This window comes from Vidua macroura, chromosome 17 (assembly GCF_024509145.1).
Source record: "Vidua macroura isolate BioBank_ID:100142 chromosome 17, ASM2450914v1, whole genome shotgun sequence".
NCBI classification, from domain to species: domain Eukaryota; kingdom Metazoa; phylum Chordata; class Aves; order Passeriformes; family Viduidae; genus Vidua; species Vidua macroura.
Window position 1 is genome coordinate 3,332,263 of NC_071587.1, and position 23,137 is coordinate 3,355,399.

Here is a 23,137-nt window from a genome sequence, read left to right on the forward strand (position 1 = left end):
AAGATCATCTCGTTCCAGCCCCCTTCCACTAGATCAGGTTGCTCCAAGACCCATCCAGCCTGGCCTGGGACACTTTCAGGGGGGTTAAAAAGACATGTGAAAGACACTAGAATGCAATAGTTAGAACTAGGTGAGATTTATAACACTCACAATAATTCCAAATATATATACAGCTGTATAAACACACTCAGAGTTTATCTCCTGAGGTACTTGAAACCTCAGCTGATGGAAAGGTGGTGAAATAGATGTATTTAACATCTGTCATCAAAATCTCCTCTTTCATTTCCCAATTTGATACACTTGCCCTTGGGTCCAGGTTCTGGATTTTGCTGCTTAGCTATTTCTGCCCACGAGTCCCTAATGGGATGAGAAGCTAACACCTGAGAACAGCCTGCATGCCTTTACTCCACAGGGCTGGCATATGCTCAGAACACACAAAATGCTACAAATTTTTAGAAAACTTATGCATACATATTTTTTCCTCTAAACTCAATTTTGGAACAGACTGGAGAATTTAGCATTAAAGTTTTGACCAGCACCTATGAATATAAACTGCTCAACCTTACAAGAATTAAGAAACTACACAGCAGTACTGACCCATGCTGTGCTATTCACTTACACCTAGCAGAGTATTATTCTGATATATATGTAGCTCCTTAAGCAGAGTTAGAGGTATCTACATCTTTAGTCTAAAGCATTTTATTTTCAGAATATGTTGGGCAAAACAAAAAGGTTGTCAACTAAAATTCTAGTGCATTTACAGGTCAAGGTAATGGCTTTACATAAGGCATCACAAATGAAGGAAGAGGTTACAGTTTCAACCCAGTACCTCTAAAATTACATTCCTTCAAATGTACACAAACTAAAACCCAGTAGGTAAGGCTAAGTAAATCCCAAGTCATAAAGGACCAAGTAAAATCATGTTGATTTAACCTCTGTATCATGGTCAAACACACTTTTGCTCTATTCCAGGTGTGGTGCACGTAATTCATATTACACCAACCACAAAATAAATGGGTCCAAATCATTAGTGACCTCAAATCCATAGGAGGTTTAGCCCCAGTTTTTCAGCCATTCCTCCTTGTCCTTTCACATCATGCCCTTGTAGAAAGTCACTTTCTTGATCATTTACATGACCCTCACAATGACCACTAGGAGCCCCTGGTTGATACCAAAACTAAATAATTATAATTATTATTGTTATTATTCTATAAAATTCAGGCGTTCTGAATATCCAGGCATCTAAAAATGCAAACAGAAACACAAAATTCAAACACAAAAAGAAAACAGAACAAAAACAAACTTTCAAGGGAAGACTTCAGACAACATAGCCAAGAATACAAACTACTGAAAAAAAATGAAATATAGCTTGGTTACTCCAGATGTCATCCAGAGTGCTGTGTTTTGTACAGATCCTTAAAATACTCATAGTACTGGGAATTAATTAAAGTAACATGGTACTGGGCACACTCTTATCCTACCAGGCAGCAAGATTCATAATCTGGTATCAGCCTTAGTGCACTATAAGTGCCAGACAGATTTTGGGATCTTCTTAACAAAGCTAAATATAATTCTGATACCCCCATACTATAAAGCAAACCAGTGTAAAAACAACCAGTGTCATTTGTTTTCAGAGTTTTTAAATATATATTTTACTTTGGGTAATCACTGGGAGAAGGATGAGGAACACAAAGGGAAAAAACAAAAAGCTCAGTCAGGTATGGAGGCAAAATTGAGGCCAGACAATGGAGCTGAGCAACAGCTCAGTACTTTTGTTTAGGGCATGCTTAGATCTTAACAGATACTGCTGCAGGGCATATTCATAAATTTTTCATTGTCTTCTTTACAAAACACACAATTCCTCTCTTTCAAAACTGCGAATACTGAAAGACAGAATAAAAAAACAAAACAAAACCACCACAAAACAACAACAACAAAAAAACTACAACCCCCCCCCAAAAAAAACCAAAACAAACAAAAAAAAAACAAACAAAAAGAAAAAAAAAAAGAAAAAACAAAAAAAAAAAACCCAAAAAAAACCCCAAAAAGAAACCCTCTTACCGTGTATCACTTCTTATTCTGGAGCTTTCACTCTGTGTAGGACCTTAAATACCAGGAAGAAAAAGACAACAGAAGCATAAGCAACACATTTAATAATTTCCAAGGAAAGCAGCAGCATTTAATGCTCACACTTAGTTCAAGTGTGGAGGTGAGACATTATGTGATGCTTATCTACTGGGTTACAAAGCTGTACGTATTTTGCATGTCTCTATTTGTGTGTGTGAATACAATTTTTTAAATCACTGCCAGTGTAATACTTCCACCTAATGGAAAATGTAACAGGACATCATTTGACTGTGTGAATATTCCCAAACACACACACACACTGTCTTTCTAGCAGTATAAAGCAGTGTTCATTCTTTTAAGTGGAGCTGGCTTTTCATACTCTCTCAGTGATGGCAGGCAGAGCAGAAAGGGCAAAAACTTCACTGAAATCTCCTCTCTGATTGGCTGGAGCCTTTGTTTTCTGGGGCTCTCTAGCCCAGACCCTTCCCCTTCTCAGTAAATTATTTAATATAAAGGCATTGAAGCAGGTACAAAATATGGCTGCACTCCAAAAGCATTACAGCAGCTCAGCCTAGATTTGCAAATGTTTTGCAACTGCTTATTCAGCCAGGTTGGAAATATTTGTGTTTTGTGACAGCATTTGCAAACCTTGAATATGCAGCACAGAACTGCTCATTCATGTAGATAGCACCAATACTTTATTTCCATAGAGTTAAACAAATGTCATTAATAAAGAAATCAGTTTTCAGTTCTGATGGGAACTGTGGACAGATCTAGGCCAAAGACAAGGATGTAGTCACAGAAAGATTTAGGATAATGAGCTGTTAGTGGACTGTGCATGGAAGGAATTAAATCCCAGCAAGAGAAAACTTAAAAGCAACTCCATAAACAATGTATTTGCCTGAAGTGCCTTTAGTCTGTACAGTGTGCTAGACTACTTTAACATTTAACTCCTTCCTTATGTGCTCCAGTTCCTTGATTATCTGGGAACCTTCTGCTGAGCTTAGGTCTTGCTGTGTCAAGCCCAACCCTGTAAAAAGTACTCAATTCCACGACCTGCATGACTTCCCCACCTTTTTCTCAGTAGGTGAACTTTGGGAAATCCAAGAAAGCACAGATGAAAATCGAGTATTGCATAAAAGGAAAATTTGGTACTTTCACTAGATATTTCTATCCCTACGCCTCAGCCCTGCTCTCTAAGTTCCACAAAATCCCAGCATCTGGCTTATACTTACAAAAAAGATTCCACACAATCAGTCCATGCAATTGACCCTTTTAACAAGATGCAAAGAAAATGGACTAAAAGCTCTAATAAATAGGCATTACAGTATTTGTGTATTAATTCCATTTTTCTATGATACTCAGATGAAATTTCAAAGCAACTTCCTCTAGGACTTTAACAACCCCCACCCAGCCCAGAAACCTAGAATTTGCCAATTAAATGTTCAGCTGGTCACTACTGCAGACAGTCTCTTGTCCCATGCACCACAGGAGCCCCAGGAACTAGACCTTGGGTATGGTTCAGACTGGAGCCCAGTGTCTCTCTTGTTCCTTTCTAGGAAAATAACTCTTACCTAGTTCTACTTCTCATTGTACAATATTTCAGAAATGCTCCACTGTCCTGCTCCAACGGAATTAAAATTACCTTTTTATTTTACTGTAATTAGATATTTTACATGTATTCAACTTTTCAGTTTAAAAAACTGTACACACCAACTAAACAGAAAGTGGATCCCTCTTCTGCAGCTCTCCACAGGGAAATAAATCTATGAATACATTTAAATGATCTATTTTAAGAAAAATTAATATAAACCCATGTCTCCTAGTAAGCAGAATACTTATTACTAGGATGATGATGAGATCAAACCAACTTTGCATTTCTTCTGTTTATGATGTTATTAAAATTCAGGGAAGCTAGAGGCTTTCATTAACATTTGGGATTGCTAGATGAAAGTTTGCGAGGTGCAGAAAATAAAGATGCTGATCTGGTTTTTTTGCAATAAGGCTGAAGGTCTGCCCTGTGAACTGTGACTCCACCTCAAAAATGCACGAGATTTCTGATCTCTATAAACAGAAATTTACAGAAATTGCTGTTATTGGGCTTATTTAAAGACTGTGTTAAAGCTTCTCCAAAAATGGCTTTGCATAGCAGATATACGTAGATTTGGACTTTAAGTTACTTACTTCTTGTACTTGAGGCTTCCCCATTGGTCAGCAGCTCAGGGTCAACCTGCATCCCATCCAGACAGACTGACAGATCTCCCACCACTTCTGCTGGCTCCCTGTCACCGACAAGGTGCAACGTCACCACTACCTGCTCCACTGGAAAAGAACAAAGAACAAAGGGAGCTTATCTTACTGCGTGAGAAAAAAGGGCCTTTTATTCAAGAAGCCAATTGCAAACCTCAGTGATCAAGGGGAGGAAAAAAACCCCAAAACACCCCACAGAACTACAGCTCCACCTCTCCATTATTTTTTTGTGTGGTAAAACCGAGCATTTTCATACATCATTAGAAAGTTATTGTTTCTACAAAAAGGGCAAAACTGGAGCATAATCTTGTTGCTGCCTAGAAAGGATTATCATTACAGCAGAAATTGACTCTCACATTTTTATAGCAATTAAACAATATTATTATATAGCATTTTTATAGCACCTGCCCTGAATATAGAGTTAGGAAGTGTAATTCACTTTATTCTTGATTAAGAGCAGGTACAATTTCTGTCTTCTGACTAAAAAGCTTAACATTTACCTAACGACATCCAGATTCACATTCAGAACATTTTTCATCATATCCCCAGACCAATGGTATATTCAAAGTTTTCAGTGAAAGAGAACTGTAAATAAACATTCTTGCTGAAAGGGTTTGAAACATACCCCAGTGAGCTCCAACAGGTGCCTGGTGTCAGATGCAAATGCACTGACCCACAGGGATTTTCACCCAGATTCACCCAGGACAGATACTGCCAGGAGAGCAGCTCTCACTGCTGTCAACATTCTCCTTCTGCAACACCCATGTGTGACAGTTGGGAAGCCAACACTTCCTTAAAGGACAGAACAAAAGCAGAACAGCACAGAGCTCTGTGCTGCAGCCCTCTGAGTGCTGGAATGGGTCTGTAGAATTCTGTATTCCTCTTTCAAGCTGCCCAGGATGCACACAGTGCCCAAAGCCTAACTAGATCCAAGATTAATGAAATAATACCCCTGTAGCAGTATTCAGAACAAAAATAACTTTACACATTTCCTGTCTAGCACCAGAATCCCCACCACGGTTTGAATTTTTAAGCTATATAAAAGAAACTCTTTTCTTTCACTCAGTCTTGCACAAACTAGCAAAGCAAAAACCATCTTGTTTCCAGGGACACGATGGCAGCCTGTGTGTAACCAAAAAAGATGAAACTAACTGAAAAAGTAGTAGGAAGCTCATAAAAGCAACCAGTAGCACCACAAGGAACCCTTAAGGGCCATTTCCAGAGGTGCACACAGCATTCATGTTCACTAACAGACATTTCGAGGTACCCTCCATCTCGGACTTACGTTTCATACTGTTGGATTTCAATGTCTCCTGAATATCCAAAGCAGCACTTCCCAGAAGGACATCAGACTTTAATGTTTGATGGCTCCAGACTCGAAAGTTTAATTTACTTACAGGAGTGACAATTCTGAAAAGAAAAAGTTGAGCACTATAAGGGCATTTTTTGGTGGGGAAGGGGGGTGAACTGAGCCATCTACTTCCACTGTCACTAGAAGTAATTCAAGAACAAAAATAATGGTGGTAACATCAAACCATTTCCAATTATCACATTCTCATGTCACCTGGATATGTCATGTCAATCAAGACTGTTCATAGACCTAATACATTTTTTATTATTACTATTTTAAGGGAAATATAGAAAAACTACCAGCATATAGAACACAGTAATACACAGTAAGTTCTGTGACAACAACTTCAAAGTAATTTTTAATGCTGATATTCTTTTTCTATAAGGAATACTCTAACATTTATACAGTTTAAAATTATTTTCATTGTGAGAAATGGGTACAAATGACTGTTTATTTTCTCAGTGGATAATTTCAGCTGTACATGGTCGATAAATCCAGACTTTCATAGTCAGCCAATCCCTCCAGAAGATCCACCTAACAAACTCCATGGAGAGGAACCCCAAGAGGGCCTACCCTCATTTGCAGAAGCCACTGCACTTTTCCTTTTTATCCTGGATCTGAATATAGGCAGCTGTGCCAATATATTTCCTAAAAACCAATTTACTTCACTAAGCTCCATGTAGCTTTAGTGTAATTTGCAACGAAGTTGATATACAGGGGGGTGTCTGTGCTCAGCTCTTACTCAACAAGTGCAATAACGGCCCATGTATTATTGTGTGGATTTGCACAGCACAAACCACAAACATTCCCATTAAAAAAATGAAAGAGAAAAAGGAAAGCTTTAAAAGGTACAAGAAAATTCTGCTCTTCTACACTTACATGCACATAAAGTGCAAGATTTTCTTTTTCTTAATATATCTCAGTGCAAAGTAAGGTAGTAAATAGTAGCAACTAAAACTTCACAATAATCTAAAGTACAATAAAAGTACAGATACAAAAGCAGTTTTCCTCAGGCAACATTCCACATGCTTCAAGAAGAATAATCTACAATTTAAGTACGAGCAAATCACAGAATCACTGAATGGTTTGCATTGAAGGGACATTACAGCCCATCTCATTCCACCCCACTTTCCACTATCCCAGGTTGCTCCAAACCCCATCCACCCCGGCCTTGAATGCTCCCAGAGATAGGGGAGCCACAGCTTCTCTGGGCAACCTGTGCCAAGGCCCCAGCACCCTCCCAGGGAAGAATTTCTTCCTAAAATCCCATCCAGCAGGCCCTTGTGAAAAGTCCCTGTCCAATGTGCAAGTGCAGACTGATCTTTATCCCAGAGTTCCATGTGACATTAAGAAAACCTTAATGTTATAGAACTTGTGTATCTTCTTTATTCACAACACAAATGTCGGGCCAAGCAAACACCAACAGCTGTATTCATCTTGAATCTGATGTTAGTTTTGTACTAACAATTTGCAGAAATTAATTGGGAATTTTGGATTTGTCCTTGAATTTGGAAGTGCACAAGAGAGAGCCAGCTACCTGTGTTATGGCATGGTACACCACAGTGGGACACAAAGAACAGCTACACTTTTTAGCAACAGAACTTCTGAAAGCTGTAACTTTAAATAAGACAACAAAATTGTGTATGGGACCATCAGTTTTAATATTAAATTACTTTCCTGTCCTTACTACTCACAGAATTAGAGCTCCTTTGATATGCCACACATAGCAATACAAAATATAAGCACAAGCAGTGTAATAGTTTGTAAATATCTATTTCAGACTGTACTATATTCACTCTAAAAATTATACAAATGTCATCACCTCATGCAGCACTTGACTCCTTGCTTAAAATAAAAACACAATCTTCAAGCCCACTGTCAATTGCTTTAATTTAGCTGAAATAAATTGGAAAATAAAACCAAACTTACACTGTAAGATGCTGTTTCCACTTTGGACTATTTGTATTGTTGCATTTTTCTGTCTTCTTTGACTGTCCATCTACTGAGACTTCCACATAAGGGCTAGGTCCAAACCATTTATTCTTTTCTTTTAGTTTTGCTGAAATAACTGTTAAGAAAGAGAAAAACCAGTAATTTACTCAGGAAGATTTCAATTACAAATAGTATTTTTCAGTTGGGTGCTTGGGTATTCAAGTGTCAGATCACTGATGCCTGACAGTAACACTCAAGGAAAAAAAACACATTAGATGGATAAAAACCCTCTTGCATTCCAGCTCATTTATACAATGCCACAGCTCACACAAATGCCTAAAACATGCAACAGTACTTTTGCAACATCAGACACTCTTATGAATCATAACTAGTACAAGTTCCACAGAAGTGCTTAGGTGTTGAAAGCAGAAAATATCCTCTACAACCGTCTCCTGTCTATCACCAGCCAAGAGAATTCCTGGAGTTTATTACACTGCTTGTTAAAAAGCTCAACACATGATCTGCCTCTCATCAAGGCACTGTGGAAAATTGCCACAACTTCTCATGGACAGAACATCACTGAGAAAATGCATTTTGTGTGAAGCTTTCTGTACCTAAGCAAACTTACTGAAAAGCTGAATCCAACCCCTAGGTTCCAGTAGCTACCTCCTGTTCTAGCAACAACAAATTTGGACAAGACTTGTAGCTCTAGAGCCTTAATTCTGGTGGGGAGGGGGTGTGGTGGGTGGGGTTTTTTTCTGGTGTTTGGATTTTTTTTAAGCATTCAGTACTACTGACTGCAGCATTCCCATCTTTCCAAACACCACTGCTATGCTGCCTCCTTTACGATGTGTGTCTACCCTGATATTTGAGTCCCAGGTGTTCTTGGATTCACTGGCAACACTGAACTCACAAAACAGTACTGAAGACAAGGATATTATCGTTTCCAGTTGGCCCCTGAATTCACTGTTCTAGCAAAAACCAACTTGCTCTTCTGTGTGTTTGTCACCCACCACAGCCTCACTACATCCTTAAAAAGAAATGACTAATTCAGGCCCATCTGGCTAATCTCCCCAGATTCCCTTTATAGCCTATGCTCCTTTAGAGATTTAGAGAAGTAGCTTAGTATAAACTGCTCTGAACTGCTCCCAAGAAAAACTCTTTCTCTGTGTATTACAGACATCTCACAGAATTCAACTCATTAATTTTCACAAACACCTCCCCATCCTTCCCCTCCTGTCTCCAGTACTTCTATGCTGGAGCACCTCATACCTGAACATCTCTAATTATCTCTAAGACCTGCTTTGGAGCAGCAGAAATCATCAGACTTGTACCTACTTTCTAAGTTTGTTCTTACCCAGACCGCCTGAAACTTCATTTAAAACTAATGAGGGCAGCAGAATGGAGCACTGAGGCTAGGGCAGTTGGGAGGTAACACCAGCAACAGTCTGCTGCAGATCATGGCTGAACATCTACAGAAACTCAGACCTGAAATTCAAATACCTCAGTAATCTCAATTCTAAACACTGAGTCATTTATTCACTGTCTTTGTGTGAGTCTCAGGCCTTTAGTGGGGAAAGCCTTGGACAGCAATCACCACTTCAATCCTTGGCTCTGCTTTCCACCCCGGTGTGGACAAGATACCTCTGTGAAAACCTCTTCCAATTTCTCTCCAACAGTAACTTGTAGGGACAAGATTTCTCTACAGCCTCACAGCCTACTGAGTAAACACAAGCTTGTGACCTAAGAGGGACAGCTACAGCCTGTGCAACAGTGAGATCCAACCTCCTTCCTAGTCTAAAGCTTTCTATCTAGTTTTGACCATTCTTTTCATCCCCACAATATCCCTTTTCTGAAACTACTGCATAGGCCCACAGGTCTTCACACTGAGGATGTAAAATTGACTCTTGATGCTTCTAAACAGAGACCTGCACACACCCCTGGATCTCCCATTCAGTTTTGATGCCCCAGTTAAATTTCCAGAAAGCAAAAGTGAGGAAACCTTAAAAATTAAATTTCAACTGCTGCTCTGTTGGTAAGGCACTACAAAAAGCAAAGGCTGTAATGAAAATCCATCTCCAAACAATCCAGAGGTGTTCAATTACAGTGATATTCTCATCAATGCTTTTATTAAATTTTTTATCCCTTTTTTAACCCATTTCAATGGTAGCCATAAAAACATGTAATAAGGGAGAAGCCATAAGTCAACTTCAATTAACAGCAGTATCAGGAAAAAGTGTTAGATTTGATATTAGGCCAAGTTTCAATAAGTGCAAGCAGTATCATAATTCACTATTACATTTCCAGGAAGACTGCCTGTACAATTTAATTAACAGCAACAAAAAGAATTATTCCTTTCTTTTTAATTTTACACAAATATGTATAATTTCAAAATGCATTTAGATAAAACCCAGAGTAAAGTAGTTGCCAAGTAACGACGGCCTAACATCAATCCTGACTTCTTTTGGGTGTTTTACAATGCAAAACTTCCTGAAATGCAACATAGTAAACTCTGTTTAATTGTGGAAAAACACTATCACATTTCTAAGCAGAAAAGGCAGATAATTTCAGAAGGCTCACCAGTGATCTGAAGCTGTGATTTCATGGACAACCCACTGGCTGGTCCTGATCTGGACCCACTGCCAGCCATAATATGGGCTGGATCTTGAATCTGCATGAAGAGAGAATGCAAACATTTCAATACTCAGAAGATCAAAAATTCATCTGGCTTTTGCCATGTGGATACATTACAGTGCAAACAAACCCACCAGACTTGGTTTTTGTCTAGTTCCTTTCCATTTCCCCCAAATACAGAAAATCCTTTACAAAGGGCTCAGTCTCTATTACATGATCTGTAACTATTTCGGTTCTAGGCAAAAGAGGTCACTTCAATCTGCAAATTAATGAGTGAATAATGTTCTAATTCCAAAGTTTGCTGTACCTCTTATGTCTAAAACCCCTGCTTGTCTTGGTGTTATAAATCCTGGGTAGATTTATCTTTCTGTGCTAAGTACTACTTGGTTTTTAAAAATAAACAAACACCACAATCTGCAAGCATAGCAAAAAGACTGAAAAGAAATTATTACATTAAAAAGGGAATTTCAAATTTAGAGAAACCTGCTTTTGTATATTTTTTGGTTTTATCTGGTCAGAGCAAGTCCACAGGCAGGGTATGAAGCACTTAAAATAAAAAAAGAAACCCATCACTTTTGAAAGAGAACAAGACAACTTTCAGTTACTGCAAAACTTTTCTTCTTGGCACACCTCAACCCTCACACCAAGGCTGGTCTGATCCTCCCAGCCCAACGCAGCACAGGTTCCTCCTTGCAGCATTTGGTTTTGGGGGAGCAGACAAAGTGGAAAATGTGCATCATAGAGCTTCCAGAGAAATTAAATAGTGTACTATTACATTAAACACAGTCATCACTCTGGAAATACCCAGAATACCCCTGTCACCTATTAATTTTTAAAACACATTTCACCTCAGCATCTCTTACCAACTGAACTGCACTACAAAATGAACAGCCTGCTGGATACAACTTCCAGAGCACTTGCTGCATCCCTGTCATGCCACGTTCCCTCCTTTGTGCCACTTCCACACCATCTCCCTGCTCAGAACCTACTGCAAACCATTCATGCACCTCTCTGGGTGCCCCCCTCTTGTGGGGCTCAGCTGCTGTGGCCAGGGAGCCGCTCTTCAGCCCTGAGACCCCAGAGATGCTCTGCTTTGGGCAGCCACCAGACAGGATCACAATGCAGAGCAAACATCCATGCCAGCTCTCAAGCACTTTTCTGCACCCATTACTTCCAACAAGGAAAGGAAAGTGTTAGCTTAGGCTGCTGCTATCTGCATCATGAGGTCAAAAGACTCCATTTATGAACTTACAGTTGATAACACCACAAGCAGTTTATCTAACCCCAAACATGTTCAGCCACACCAAGGAAACCAGAATTTGTACAAGGAGATCAGGTCTCGATATGGCAACTTTCTTTTTGGAGGCTGTGATTTGAAGCAAATGTCTGTGACACTGACTGCAGAAATCGTAATCCCACAGGTGTTTGAAAGTTCTGAAATGAGTAATTCTTGCAACCTGCAGCTTGCTGATGTCAGTATTTCCTACTGAAAAATGTGACACCACCAAAAAAGATACTAATGGCTTGCTCAAATAGTATTTGGTGTTATTTGTAGAGATCAATGCTGCTATTAAATTTCAGATGTGAATCACACAAATTTAAATGTTAGAGTGAAGAAAGATTTTAACGTATTTTAAAAGTAGCCTAAATTTAAATTATTTAGAAGGCAATTCTTAATTCTGCTCCTGTGACTGGTTGTACCAACCTCCCTGAATATCTTTTATACTGTATGAAAGCAATCAGATTACATCTAGATCAGCACAGACACACTGCATAGTCTGAAGGAGTTTGGATTTACAAAAGAGCTTCCAGTTCCCACCTGGAGAAATAATACTATACAGAATACACCTGGGATCCCTGAAGGGGATCACTCTTTACTGAACTCCCACACTAAGCATTTATACCATATGACACGTGTTAAATCCAACTTCCATTTCTAACCCAGCAAATACACTCATTAAAATTATTTTAGTAACATTTGATCATTTTCATTGAGAATATGCAGAAGAAATCTAGCAGCTTAACCACATCTGAAATGAGTGTCCTGCAGTCACCTGCTGAGTTAACACATGTGGATGTATAAATGTCTATGATGGGAGACATGGTCTTCACCAACAACCAGCTTAAGGATAATTCCAGGAATACACTGCCTGCCAAAACTTCTAAAAAAAGAAACTGTACTACACATCGCTTAGTTCTCTCAGCTGCTAGAAAGTTTCTAATTATTTTTGAACAATAAAACTGAAAAGAATTATTTTATTGTAGTCTTGCTAGAATCTAGAGGCTGTGCACCTATGGCAAGCTCCATTAATTAACCAGGAAAAGCAGAGTCCCAGAGGAAGGAGAAGGAAGCAACAATTTACCTCTGCCCTGCATGTCAACATCCCTACATCTTTTTCCATGTTTTCCAATACCTTGACTACAGTGCCTTTTCAACTCTGCCTAAGTGCCTGCTAGAAAGACTCCATGTGAAAAATGCCATTCACTTGTTTAGATGTTTAATAGTAATGAAAACAGTAATAAAAATTAGGACAATAAGAATTTGGACAATCAAAGTTAGGACAATAAAAAGCAAAGAATTATGGATGTCTGGGAGCTTTTGCTCTGCCACAAAAGCACGTTTTGCTAACAAAGGATTAACCCATAAAAGCAATAGTCTATTGCATATTCATATATCCCATACATGATTCAAACATTCCTTTCAAAACTAAGGGTGTTTCTGCATAATGCCTACTTCCCCCCCCTCATCTTGTACATCAATCACCTTGGTCCATTGAAGTCTGTGTTGTCCCAGTAAGGTGGCAATAATTATTCTCTTGGAATCTTGGTGTCTTGTTGCTGTTATCTCTATGCGAAGAATTTCTTTATTATCTTATCCATTCCTTGAGCTAGTTACAAAAAGTATCTTGCATCACATAGTTTCTATATTATAAATATTATGCTATAGCCTAAAAACTGTATTTACTACACTACTTAGAAGATATTAATACAGCACTATTTAAAAGAGATTAATTCAGCATAACTTTCCAACATAACATATATAGTATTCATTTTAACATTTGCAAATATAATATGCATTTTTCACACTCCACAAGCAGAATAGCTGGTTCCATGCCAAGCTTCCAGCAAGGAATAATCACAGAAAACACACTGCAGCTTTTCTCTCAGCTGGGCACTAATTTAAGTCCCTTTCCTGCCATATATGTATATAGTTTATCTGGATTTTTCACAACTCATAGAAATTTCATCAACTTCTCTACCTCCATCATTTTTTAGCTGGAATGGATTAGTAATTTAGAAAGTGTGTAGTGAGACACTCAGGAAAATGGGAAGAGAGCAGGTAGAATTATGAACACCTAATTCTGTTAGGAAACTAAGCTAAAATATACTGATTAGCCAAAGAAGAATCTGCAGTGATTAATGAGCTAGACTTAGAAAGAAGCAAAAGAGAGTACAAAAGGCAGTAATGCCATCAGTCACATATTCAGCTATTGTCTATTTACACTTAATTTTTAACATTTTACTCCTCTTTATTTATGTAACAAATACACCAAACAGATTTTGTTTGTGGGTAAAAAACTACTCTATTAAAAGCTGCAGACCATTTCAACTCGGAATTGGCCTAGGGCTACTTGTAAGCCTAATCACAAAATTAAAAAAAAAACACTCCTCAATCATTCTTAAAGTACTTCCATCCAGTTTTATTATAATAGAAATATATATTATGATAGGAATGTGAAAAGCAAATATCTTTATAAATTCAATACAAGCACTTTCACAAGTTGAAATTGTCATTTCAAAGCTGAGAATGCATATTCAGGTTTTTTTCTGCAGTAGAAAATCAAACACATCTTCATGGATATTTAGGGATTTTGTGTGGTTTGGGCTGGGTTTTGCGTTTTTTTTTTTTTTTTTTTTTTTTTTTTTTGGTTGGTTGGTGTTTTGTTGTTCTAGTTTTGTTTTGTTTGAAATTATAGCAAACTCCTATTGCCATTTTTCTCCCAGATGTTGCAATTCACTTCCAAGAAACTGGCAGAATCTGAAACTTAGGAACATTAGCTGAAAGGTTTGAGAGCTGTGACAGAACGACTGGGGCACTGTAATGGATGTTCAGAGCATAATAGATAAGTATGATTTTCTCAGAAATGAACAAGACAAACTGTTTGGCATATAAAAAGACAGAATAGAGACAGAGTATCTTCTTGCAACTAAAAATAAACCATTGAAATAGTTGTCTAAACTTCCTCAGTGGCTGCATACCTGCTCCAAGGGAGGTTTGGTTCTGTAACATCCTACCATAATATGTAAATTATTAGATAAATTATACTCAGCTTCATAATTGCATGCACCACTGTTGGTACTCAGGCAGGTTTGAACAAACACTGCTTAAAATAAATCTGCCTCACAGCAGGAAATTCAGACCACGCATCCTTTTGGTCCTGTTCTCTGAATCCCACCTGCAGTGCTTTCCCAGCAGCCTCCCCCTTGGCCTGACCCAGGGCTGCTGGTGTACCTTCATCCACGACAACAAATTTCCACCACAGTTTACAGTGCAAGGGGTAAAAGAAAGAGGAGAGTTCAACCCAAATGCTACACTGGGAAAAAGGAAGGCAGCAAAGGAGGATCTCAGTTACTTCTCTAAGAAATCATGAGAAAGCTGCTTTTATCCCCACCCTTTTTAGTGCTTCCTGGTTAAACCAAAGCAAGGGAAGAGCTGGGCAGGAGCTCCTCAACCCACAAAAATCAGAGAGTATAGGCAGGAAAAAATGCTATCAATGGATTGAGAGACCTTCAGTGCCACACCAATTTAACTTTATTGAAGTGACTTTATTCAGCACTGGAATTTAGCTGATAAGGAATCAGCTTACTGAAGAAGGTAATTTTGTTTTGTATTTATTTGGAAGGAAACCCTGTGACTGTATTATATATGCATAGCTTTGGAAATATGTTGGCACATGCTCTTTATAATTTAAAAAACACTGAAATAATTGCACATTGTTGGCTGCTTTAAGTCTTATATTTAGTAATTAATTTTAAGAATAGGCGAAGCTGGCTCTTTGCAGGTGTTCCTATTCAAAGTGCATTTGCAATTTCAATAATGGAGAAAAAAACCTGCATAATGAAAAAAAAATTATTTTAACATACTCAGTAATTTTAAAAATGGTTTTGAGAACCTCACTATGTAACAGGAATACAGACTTTTGGAAAAAAAAACCCATAAAATATACATAAATACATAACATAAAATTTTGTTCAAAAAACTGCATGTAAAATGTAACATGTCCCTTTTATCAACAGGTACATGATAAATACATGCACTTTTTTGTGTGTGAGAAATTATAGACGTGCTTCCTCTCCTTCCCCCCAAACACTGAAGCCTCTCTTTAACTGAAGGCATGCATACTGTGGAAAAGGTTTTTCTCTTTAATGTTACCTATAACTACACAGTGAGTCCAGACAGAGACAGGGAGTTTGGCAACTTACTTGCTTAGCAAATTTGCAGTTACTTTAACTGTTCAAGTTTCATCTTTAAAGTAAAATGTGGTTTGACAAAGCTGGTTTTAGTGGTTTACACATTTTTTTCCCCCTAAAATAAGTTTTAAGGACGTGGTCAGGTTTGCTCAAACAAGTCAAAAGACAGAAAGGAAGAAACTGCTGAGTAATCAACTAGGGAGAAAAGAATAGACACAGATTATAAGAGTGTTGAGAACATGTTGGAAGGGAAGCAATTATGAGGTTTGCATCACGGGATATTTATATAAGGAACGGATCAGAGAGGTTTAACACAGAATGCAGCTTGGCTCCCTTTGGCCATTACTCTGTGAGCAGCACTACATCCATTCACCAAGAAGTCTGGAAAATCCAAGCAGTCTGTGCCAGAATACAACTTCTGGAATTTAAAATGCCCGAATTGTTTTTTGTACAAATGTCAGATACATGATGGGTCTGAAAACAGGCTGTGGGTTGGATTACTGAGCTGTGTGGTCCTGTCTCCCCTGCCATCAGAGCCAGCACAGGCACAGCTTCCTGCAGCCTCCATGCTCAGGTGATCCAGGTACAAGCCAATGTCACACAGCTGCTCTAAGAGAAACAAGAGAGATCCGAACTTAAAGATAAGACTGGAGCCAATTCAAAACAGAGATTAAAAATATGGTTGTGGAGAATACAATTTAATCAATTTAATACAATTTAATGTTTGGGAAGCAAACCAAGTGACATGACCTTCAGAGGCTGCAAGGAGGAACAAGCAAGATATATAAACCACAAAACAAATGAAAAAGAGGTGCCCCACTTCTGTCCTGGCCCTACAGTAGACTTACTAATGAGAAATCCTCGATGCTGAAGTAGAAGCTTCATCTACTATCCTGTCTTAAAATTGTATTTTTTTTTCATACCTGATCCATCTATACAATATATATGATCTACTGTACTCCTGGCTCAACACAGGAATCACTTTCTTGTTACAGCTCCTTACAGATGATCATTTCTGCACCCTTTCCAAGGACAGTGGTATATCAAGAATCAGAAGTTACATCTACTCTAAATCGACAGGTCTAATTCTACAAGTGAGATTATCTGAATCTGTTCTCTAGAGCTGCCATTCTGAACTCTTCTATTGAATCTTTTACTGCTATGAGCAAACATACCTTATAGAGAATGTAATGAAGATGCTAAACTGAGATGAACAAAATAGGGATGAAAATGTGCACAAATCAGCTAAACAAGAGTTAAAATGGCTTTGATTGGTAACAAAGGGCACTTCTTGCAAGAATAAAACAGGAGTCTTTGTGTCAAGGCCAGGATGCCTTCACTCTGATAAGACTCCAGCACAGATGTCTGACCAGCAAAACAGCCTGTGCTTCAAAGAGGAGAGTGCCAACAGGGTTATGTCACATCACATATGTCATTCCATTTCCTGTCAGCCCAACAGGAAAACAGACTGTAACTTTAAAGAGATGGATATTCCAAATAAGGAAAAAAACAAGCAGCACTAGCCTCCACTGAAGATTTATGGAAGCCGAAGTAAGCCAGATTCTGGAGCAAAGGACTAGCAAAAAACAACTCTTGAGTCCCAGAGGATATAAAATAAGCATATGTGAAGTAGTTTGTTATCACCAACAGGAACCTTAAGCACAATAAACAGTGACAGACACCATTAGTTCCATCCTCCGCAAAGCATGAAAGAGACACTGGCTATCCCACCTCAACACATGGAAATGTTCTGGTGTCTGAGAGCACACAAGTGAGAGGATGAGTTAATGAAATGTGTGAGAAGGTATAAGTAATGTGAGACTTTAAAGACAAATACCACATTCTCTGTAGTAAAGAGAGGGATACTCTTTACTCTGTGAAGTCTCATACTGAGATTTGTTTTACTAACTTCCTGTGACCTCAGTGCAACACGAATGACGAGTGTGACACCATATTGATATACAAGAATAGCATCAAAAAATGATTGTCACAAACAGATCTTAAATTACAGCAGCAAACAGTAAGAAATGACATACTATCAACCTTAAACACCTTTTCTAGAAACTATTATTTAAGCAACAGTAATCCTCAGTGCTGATTCCTTGTTCCTAAATACCTACCACTGCAAGAGAGAACTGAGCATGGGAAACTCTTCTGAATCTGAAGTTTTTAAGTTGGAAATGTTGAAAAACATTCATCCTGCTACCAAAGCAAAGACATTGCCCAATGAAAGTAGAACAACTCTGGAAATGCTGCAGCCAGACACCCAGTGATACTCTAACTTTTCCCTGAATACTTGGGATCACCAGGTAGTGTTCCTTGTGCAAATGGCACAGGTTAGAAAAACTGGTCTATCAACTTCAGCCTGAGGAGAAAAATGCTTCCAACACTGCTTGCAGTCCAAACTAAACTGTCTTCAGGCCTCCCAAACTGGAGACTTACAGCAAAATTATAGGGAACTCAGTCATTAGCATTTCTCTGCAACAAGAAGCCTGCTTGTAAAACCTGCACCTCAGCAGAAATCGTTCACACTACTTTTTTTCTACACACATGTGTCATTTCATTCTGAATAAAAGCATGGGGAAAAGATGCGTAAAGAAACAGAACTACAATATAAAAAAATCCAAGAAAGACAAGCATAATTTGACATTTTTTCACACTTTCAATAGTACATCAGAAATTCCCCAACCACAAGCTGTTCTTAGACTAAAACTGTGGCAGGCAGGACAAAAGGGATAAAACTGGCATTGCCACTAACTCAGACCTAACTTCCCAATGGATTTCCTTCCTAATTAGGAGGATGTTAGCTTTTACTAACTTTTAAGAAATGCTCAAAGAAGGGAAAAAAAAGAAAAATGTACATGAACATCATATGCCTTTTGCTTCATTTCCAAAAGCCTGGCAAGAGCAGCCAATGCAGAGAGCTGCACAGGATAATTAAAGCCGTTTGTAAAAACAAAGAGATGGTCTATTTTTGTTTCAGCCATTTCCTTCTCATGGTATAATCCATGAGGACAACAATTCATATATGCAAACCACTAAGCTAAAACTGGTTCACTGCTGTAATCTTCAAAATACAGCAATACTTAAAATGGCTGGTTCTTAAATGCTGCCATTGGAAAACATCTATGAAACCTGGCACGCATGGTAACCCCCAGTACAGAGAATTAAACTAGTATTAAGATGACAGAGGAAAGGCAGTGAAACTGGAATAGTTGTAAGTAACTACCACAAACTCAAAGAGATTTTTGAATTACTGGATTTACCTGTAAATTAATTGGACATTAACTGGATTAACTCTTGCATTTTACAAACCACTGCTTTTAGAAATTAATTTTGGCCTTTAAAATTGTTTGCAAAAAAATCTTTGGTAATCGCATCCTTTCAACACAATACTGCACTGACTCAGAACTGTTTCATTCTAATGCTTCTGTGATGAGGTTTCAGAAAGATTTACCAGTGGGAATTCATGACCAGAACAAAGTTACAATCTGTGGAGTGGAAAGGTAAGTAGTTACCTTGCTACCTGCACAACAAGACAAATTGCTTTTCATTCAAGAAACCAGATATTCAAGCCTGCTCCTTTACAGATGAGAGTTCCCAGGTGTTATCATGGGCTGGCAACAGACAAAGTAAAAGCTCATTTATAGGGGTCTGTGTTCTTTTATCTAGTTCCTGATGGGCAAAACTCTTTCCTATAGGCACCCTTTTCTGGAAGGTCAAGAGTTTTAATTCACTGCTGGCTGCCTTTTCTCAAGGGACACCCCTAAAGGTGTGAGCACACAACAGTTTTACTTGTCAAACACATCTAATCATATTTGGTTGAGGAGGCAGAGTGAACACCTGGCAGCCAGCCATGGTTATCCCACCCCATTGATCTGCTCTGACCATCCCATTTCTTACAGAATAGTTTAAATGAAGTTCAGCTTGCAAAACACAAATTAAACCCACAATCTGAAACCCACCAGGTTGACAGTATTGCGAGCAGGGAGTTTATGCCCTTTAAAGGTGAAAGTCCTAGAATTGGGAATGATTTGACTATACAGTGAAACAACTCCTCAGAATGAGCAATACTCTTCTTCCACAGGGAAATGCCCTTTTAGCATCTCCAAAATCCCTCTGACCTTAAATATTCCTGTTACTAGGACTGTTAGATTGTTATGAAAAGGCATCAAGTTCTAGCAATCAGAACTCTTATATCTTGTAGAAATTAATTACAGCTTCCCCTCTTAATTCTTCCACTGCCTTGCACTATGAACCATGTCCTATATGTACTTTTGAGGAAACAGGTTAGAAGAAGAAAGGAAGAAATATTCTGTGCTGTAACTTTAGGGCTGTCGTTCCTCAGAGAATAAGACAGACTGAAGCAATGTAATCAACAGCATGTATTTCCATATCAGGCAATAAAACATTTTGTATTTCACTTTAAAAAAACCACAACTGTTAAAATTTGAGGTTTCTATAAAGAAAGTACATAGAAAGTATAAACAGTATTTTTTCAGTGGTAACCTTGAAGAGACTTTTCTCCAGGGAAAAGCACACAGTGTGGCCAGACACTTCCAAGCAGTGACTGTTAAACTGCTCTGACACTAACCTGACCAGGTATCTAAGAACATTTAGTGCTTTCTATAAAGTGCAGCTGCTTGATAAACACAATATCCTACACCACACAACCTCAGTTATGGCTCACCCAAGTAACATCCCACCCTGACTGCAGAAATACATCTGTTTTGTAATTCAGAGATCAGATTGCCCAACTCAACTCACATTTTATCAGAAAGGACCAGTCTGAGCCCAAAGAAGCACTCAAGAGAAATACCACGAGGTAGTTAACAAAACAGTTACCCAAAACAATAATGTTTTGTTCCATCTGCCCTGTAAAAGCTTATTTAGCCCTACAGCCATGTTTAGCTTCAGCTGGCTCAGAGGCAGAGAGGCTCCTACAAAGCAAAAATCCCAAGCTTGCGCATCTCAGTCAAATATTCATGGTGCTGCTCAAAACAGGTTATTTTAGACCTTACCATGACAGCATGCAAAGGACTCTTCTGAAGAACTTTGGGTAAAGTCCCTTCCTGACTGTTGCTATGGGAAGGGGAAGGAAAGAATTTATCTGGAGGCCTCTGCTTATCACTGCTTCAGCTGCATGACACAGTAGTGAGAAGAGATAGCCACATAAATCCACAAGCTATAAGCTACTTATTCATGTTATCAAATTAATTCTTGATTAGGGCAATGAAATAATCTTAATGTGATCACTCAAAGGAAAAACACGAAGTCAAAATTTTACATTATTTCCCCTCCTTTAGGCAATTTTCTTACTTATAATCTATTAACTGATGACTGCCTCTAAGAAGTATTTCAACAGTTTTCCTGCAATGTAAAAAGTCAGTAGAAGCTGTACAGAAAAATACAAACTAACAGTTATGTATTTAAAACAAAGGCATTGATGGATTAAAACCATGAAACATGCAACACATGAACAAAATGTGAGAAGATTAAAAGACACCAGAAAAAACCCAAAAATTTTGATTGTTGTGAAGCATCCAGAAAATTATGGACAAGGAGACAAAATACACAGAATAGGCACTGACTTTGAAGTCAGGGTACCTAATCTTGTGAAAATTTGCACTGAGAATGAGAAAAGTATGCTTGGTTTAACTCTTGGAGATTTCTGAAAACACTCTAAACAAGTGCCAAGCTACATTTATATCTTTACCTCTCAGACCCTTTCCATGTATTTCTGCTCTTCCCTATGTTGTGCACTTAAGCAAAACATGATCTAAGAATGATCTGAAAATAACATAAATGAAAATGGGTTACTAAAAGAGTATACGAGGATATTTTAAAACAAGAACACATTTCTAGGAATTGCTTTTAATTTCTTCCTTTTATTTTTTTTTAATAGAAACAAACAATAATTTGGGCTGGAAAGGGCCTCTGGGGGTCATTCTGTCCAACATTCTCCAAAACAAAGAACATCAGAACCCAAGCTGTTCAATTGTCTTGTAGAAATGTTCACTACACTCAACTAGGAGCAAAATACAAGTTATAATAAAGACATCTTAATAGATATTCATTTTTTCAGATACAATGACAACAAAGTGAGTGGCTCTGAGGCTTTACACAAACACATGCTATTTTACTAGGGCAGAAATGTGTATAATGCCTTCCATCCTTAACATGCCAGCCTTTCACATCTCCCTGCCACACTGCTGCTGAAACCTACCACAGAAACTAAAACACATTAAATATGAAATTACAAAAAGATGCATTCCTTAGAAATTTTATTCCTCTTGATATTGGCAAGAGTATGGTAAGAGATTTCTCACAGTCAAGATTGCTAACTTCTGTCAAAACTTCGGACCACAAATCAAAGAGCTTCACTAAAACCACAGGAAAAATCTAACAGTTAAAACAAACAAACCAAACATTGTATATGACAAGATTTATTTTGTTACATGATTTAATTCTTCAAAGTGCAATAATTTTTTCTCTGTATGCTTGTACATTAATTTCAGATGGCTTTCAATTGAAAGACTGAGAACAGTTTCCAAGCTAACTCCTTTGGAAGGATTCACCTGCTCAGTTTTTCAGCTACTCCTTTAACACCTTAGGATGTGTATTTCCCCACACCTTTTATTAGTAACAATCCATATAAATGCTTCACTTATTCTCAATTTAGGTGGGGTTTTTTGGTTTGTTTCTTCTTGAAGACTTTCACTGCTGCTGCATTTTTAAAACTTGTTCATATAGTACACATTCAGAAAAAACTAAAATAAAACCTGCATTTAAGAATAAGACTACTACAGCCTATACCAGCTAACTGCATTGTCACTTGGCTTCTAAGCTTCACTTCAGGAATTACTTGCCAAAACAGATTCCGATTTTCTTACAGACCCATTTTCACCTCCTGTACTTTAATCTTCCTAAAAACTCTGCGCCCACATCTTTCAGAATTACTGTAGTCAACCTGTCTCTCCCTGCTGTAAAATTGTCTCTGTTTTGCTGCAGCCCCTTTCACAACAGCACAGCCCTTTCCAGTAATGGTCTCTGAACTACCCCATGAGGATTTGCTGTGCCCACACCCACAAGCAGTGTAGTACAACAGGAATGGGACCAAGCAGGAAGGTCTGCAGACCTGAAACCCACATGGGATATGTTCTTGGAGTTTTAGTTTGGACCAGCTCCACTGGGATCCCACAGTCCAACACGAGCAGGACCACAGCTTCCAGTTTAGTTTCATCCAAAAGCAACTCAGCTTCCTTGATCCAAGCTGATTTCACAAGTCAAATCAAGTGCAGTCTGTGAGAACATTCAGTGGATTAATTTCCAAAGTGCACTCCTTGTCCAAATTAAAACAATTAAACCACTAATGAAGATTGTTTCTTTTCCTGTTCTCTCTACTATGCATTCTAGCCATGAGGAAAACCT

The 23,137-nt window shown here is 38.3% G+C and overlaps 1 protein-coding gene across 7 annotated transcripts in view; it reads right to left on the minus strand.

Moving 5' to 3' along the window:
• Positions 1-23,137, minus strand: part of ITCH (itchy E3 ubiquitin protein ligase) — a 97,348-nt gene that overhangs the window by 28,107 nt on the left and 46,104 nt on the right. For 4 of the 7 annotated variants that reach the window (XM_053993259.1, XM_053993261.1, XM_053993260.1 and 1 more), the window contains exons 2-6: positions 10,181-10,271; positions 7,598-7,736; positions 5,603-5,727; positions 4,252-4,389; positions 2,062-2,104 (exon numbers count right to left, since the gene is read on the minus strand). In XM_053993259.1, the coding sequence (XP_053849234.1) occupies positions 2,062-2,104; positions 4,252-4,389; positions 5,603-5,727; positions 7,598-7,736; positions 10,181-10,250 (515 nt within the window). In that variant the 5' untranslated portion in view covers positions 10,251-10,271. Of the gene's footprint in view, positions 1-2,061; positions 2,105-4,251; positions 4,390-5,602; positions 5,728-7,597; positions 7,737-10,180; positions 10,272-23,137 lie in introns of those variants that run through there. The other 3 variants (XM_053993264.1, XM_053993262.1, XM_053993263.1) reach the window with 3 other exon arrangements.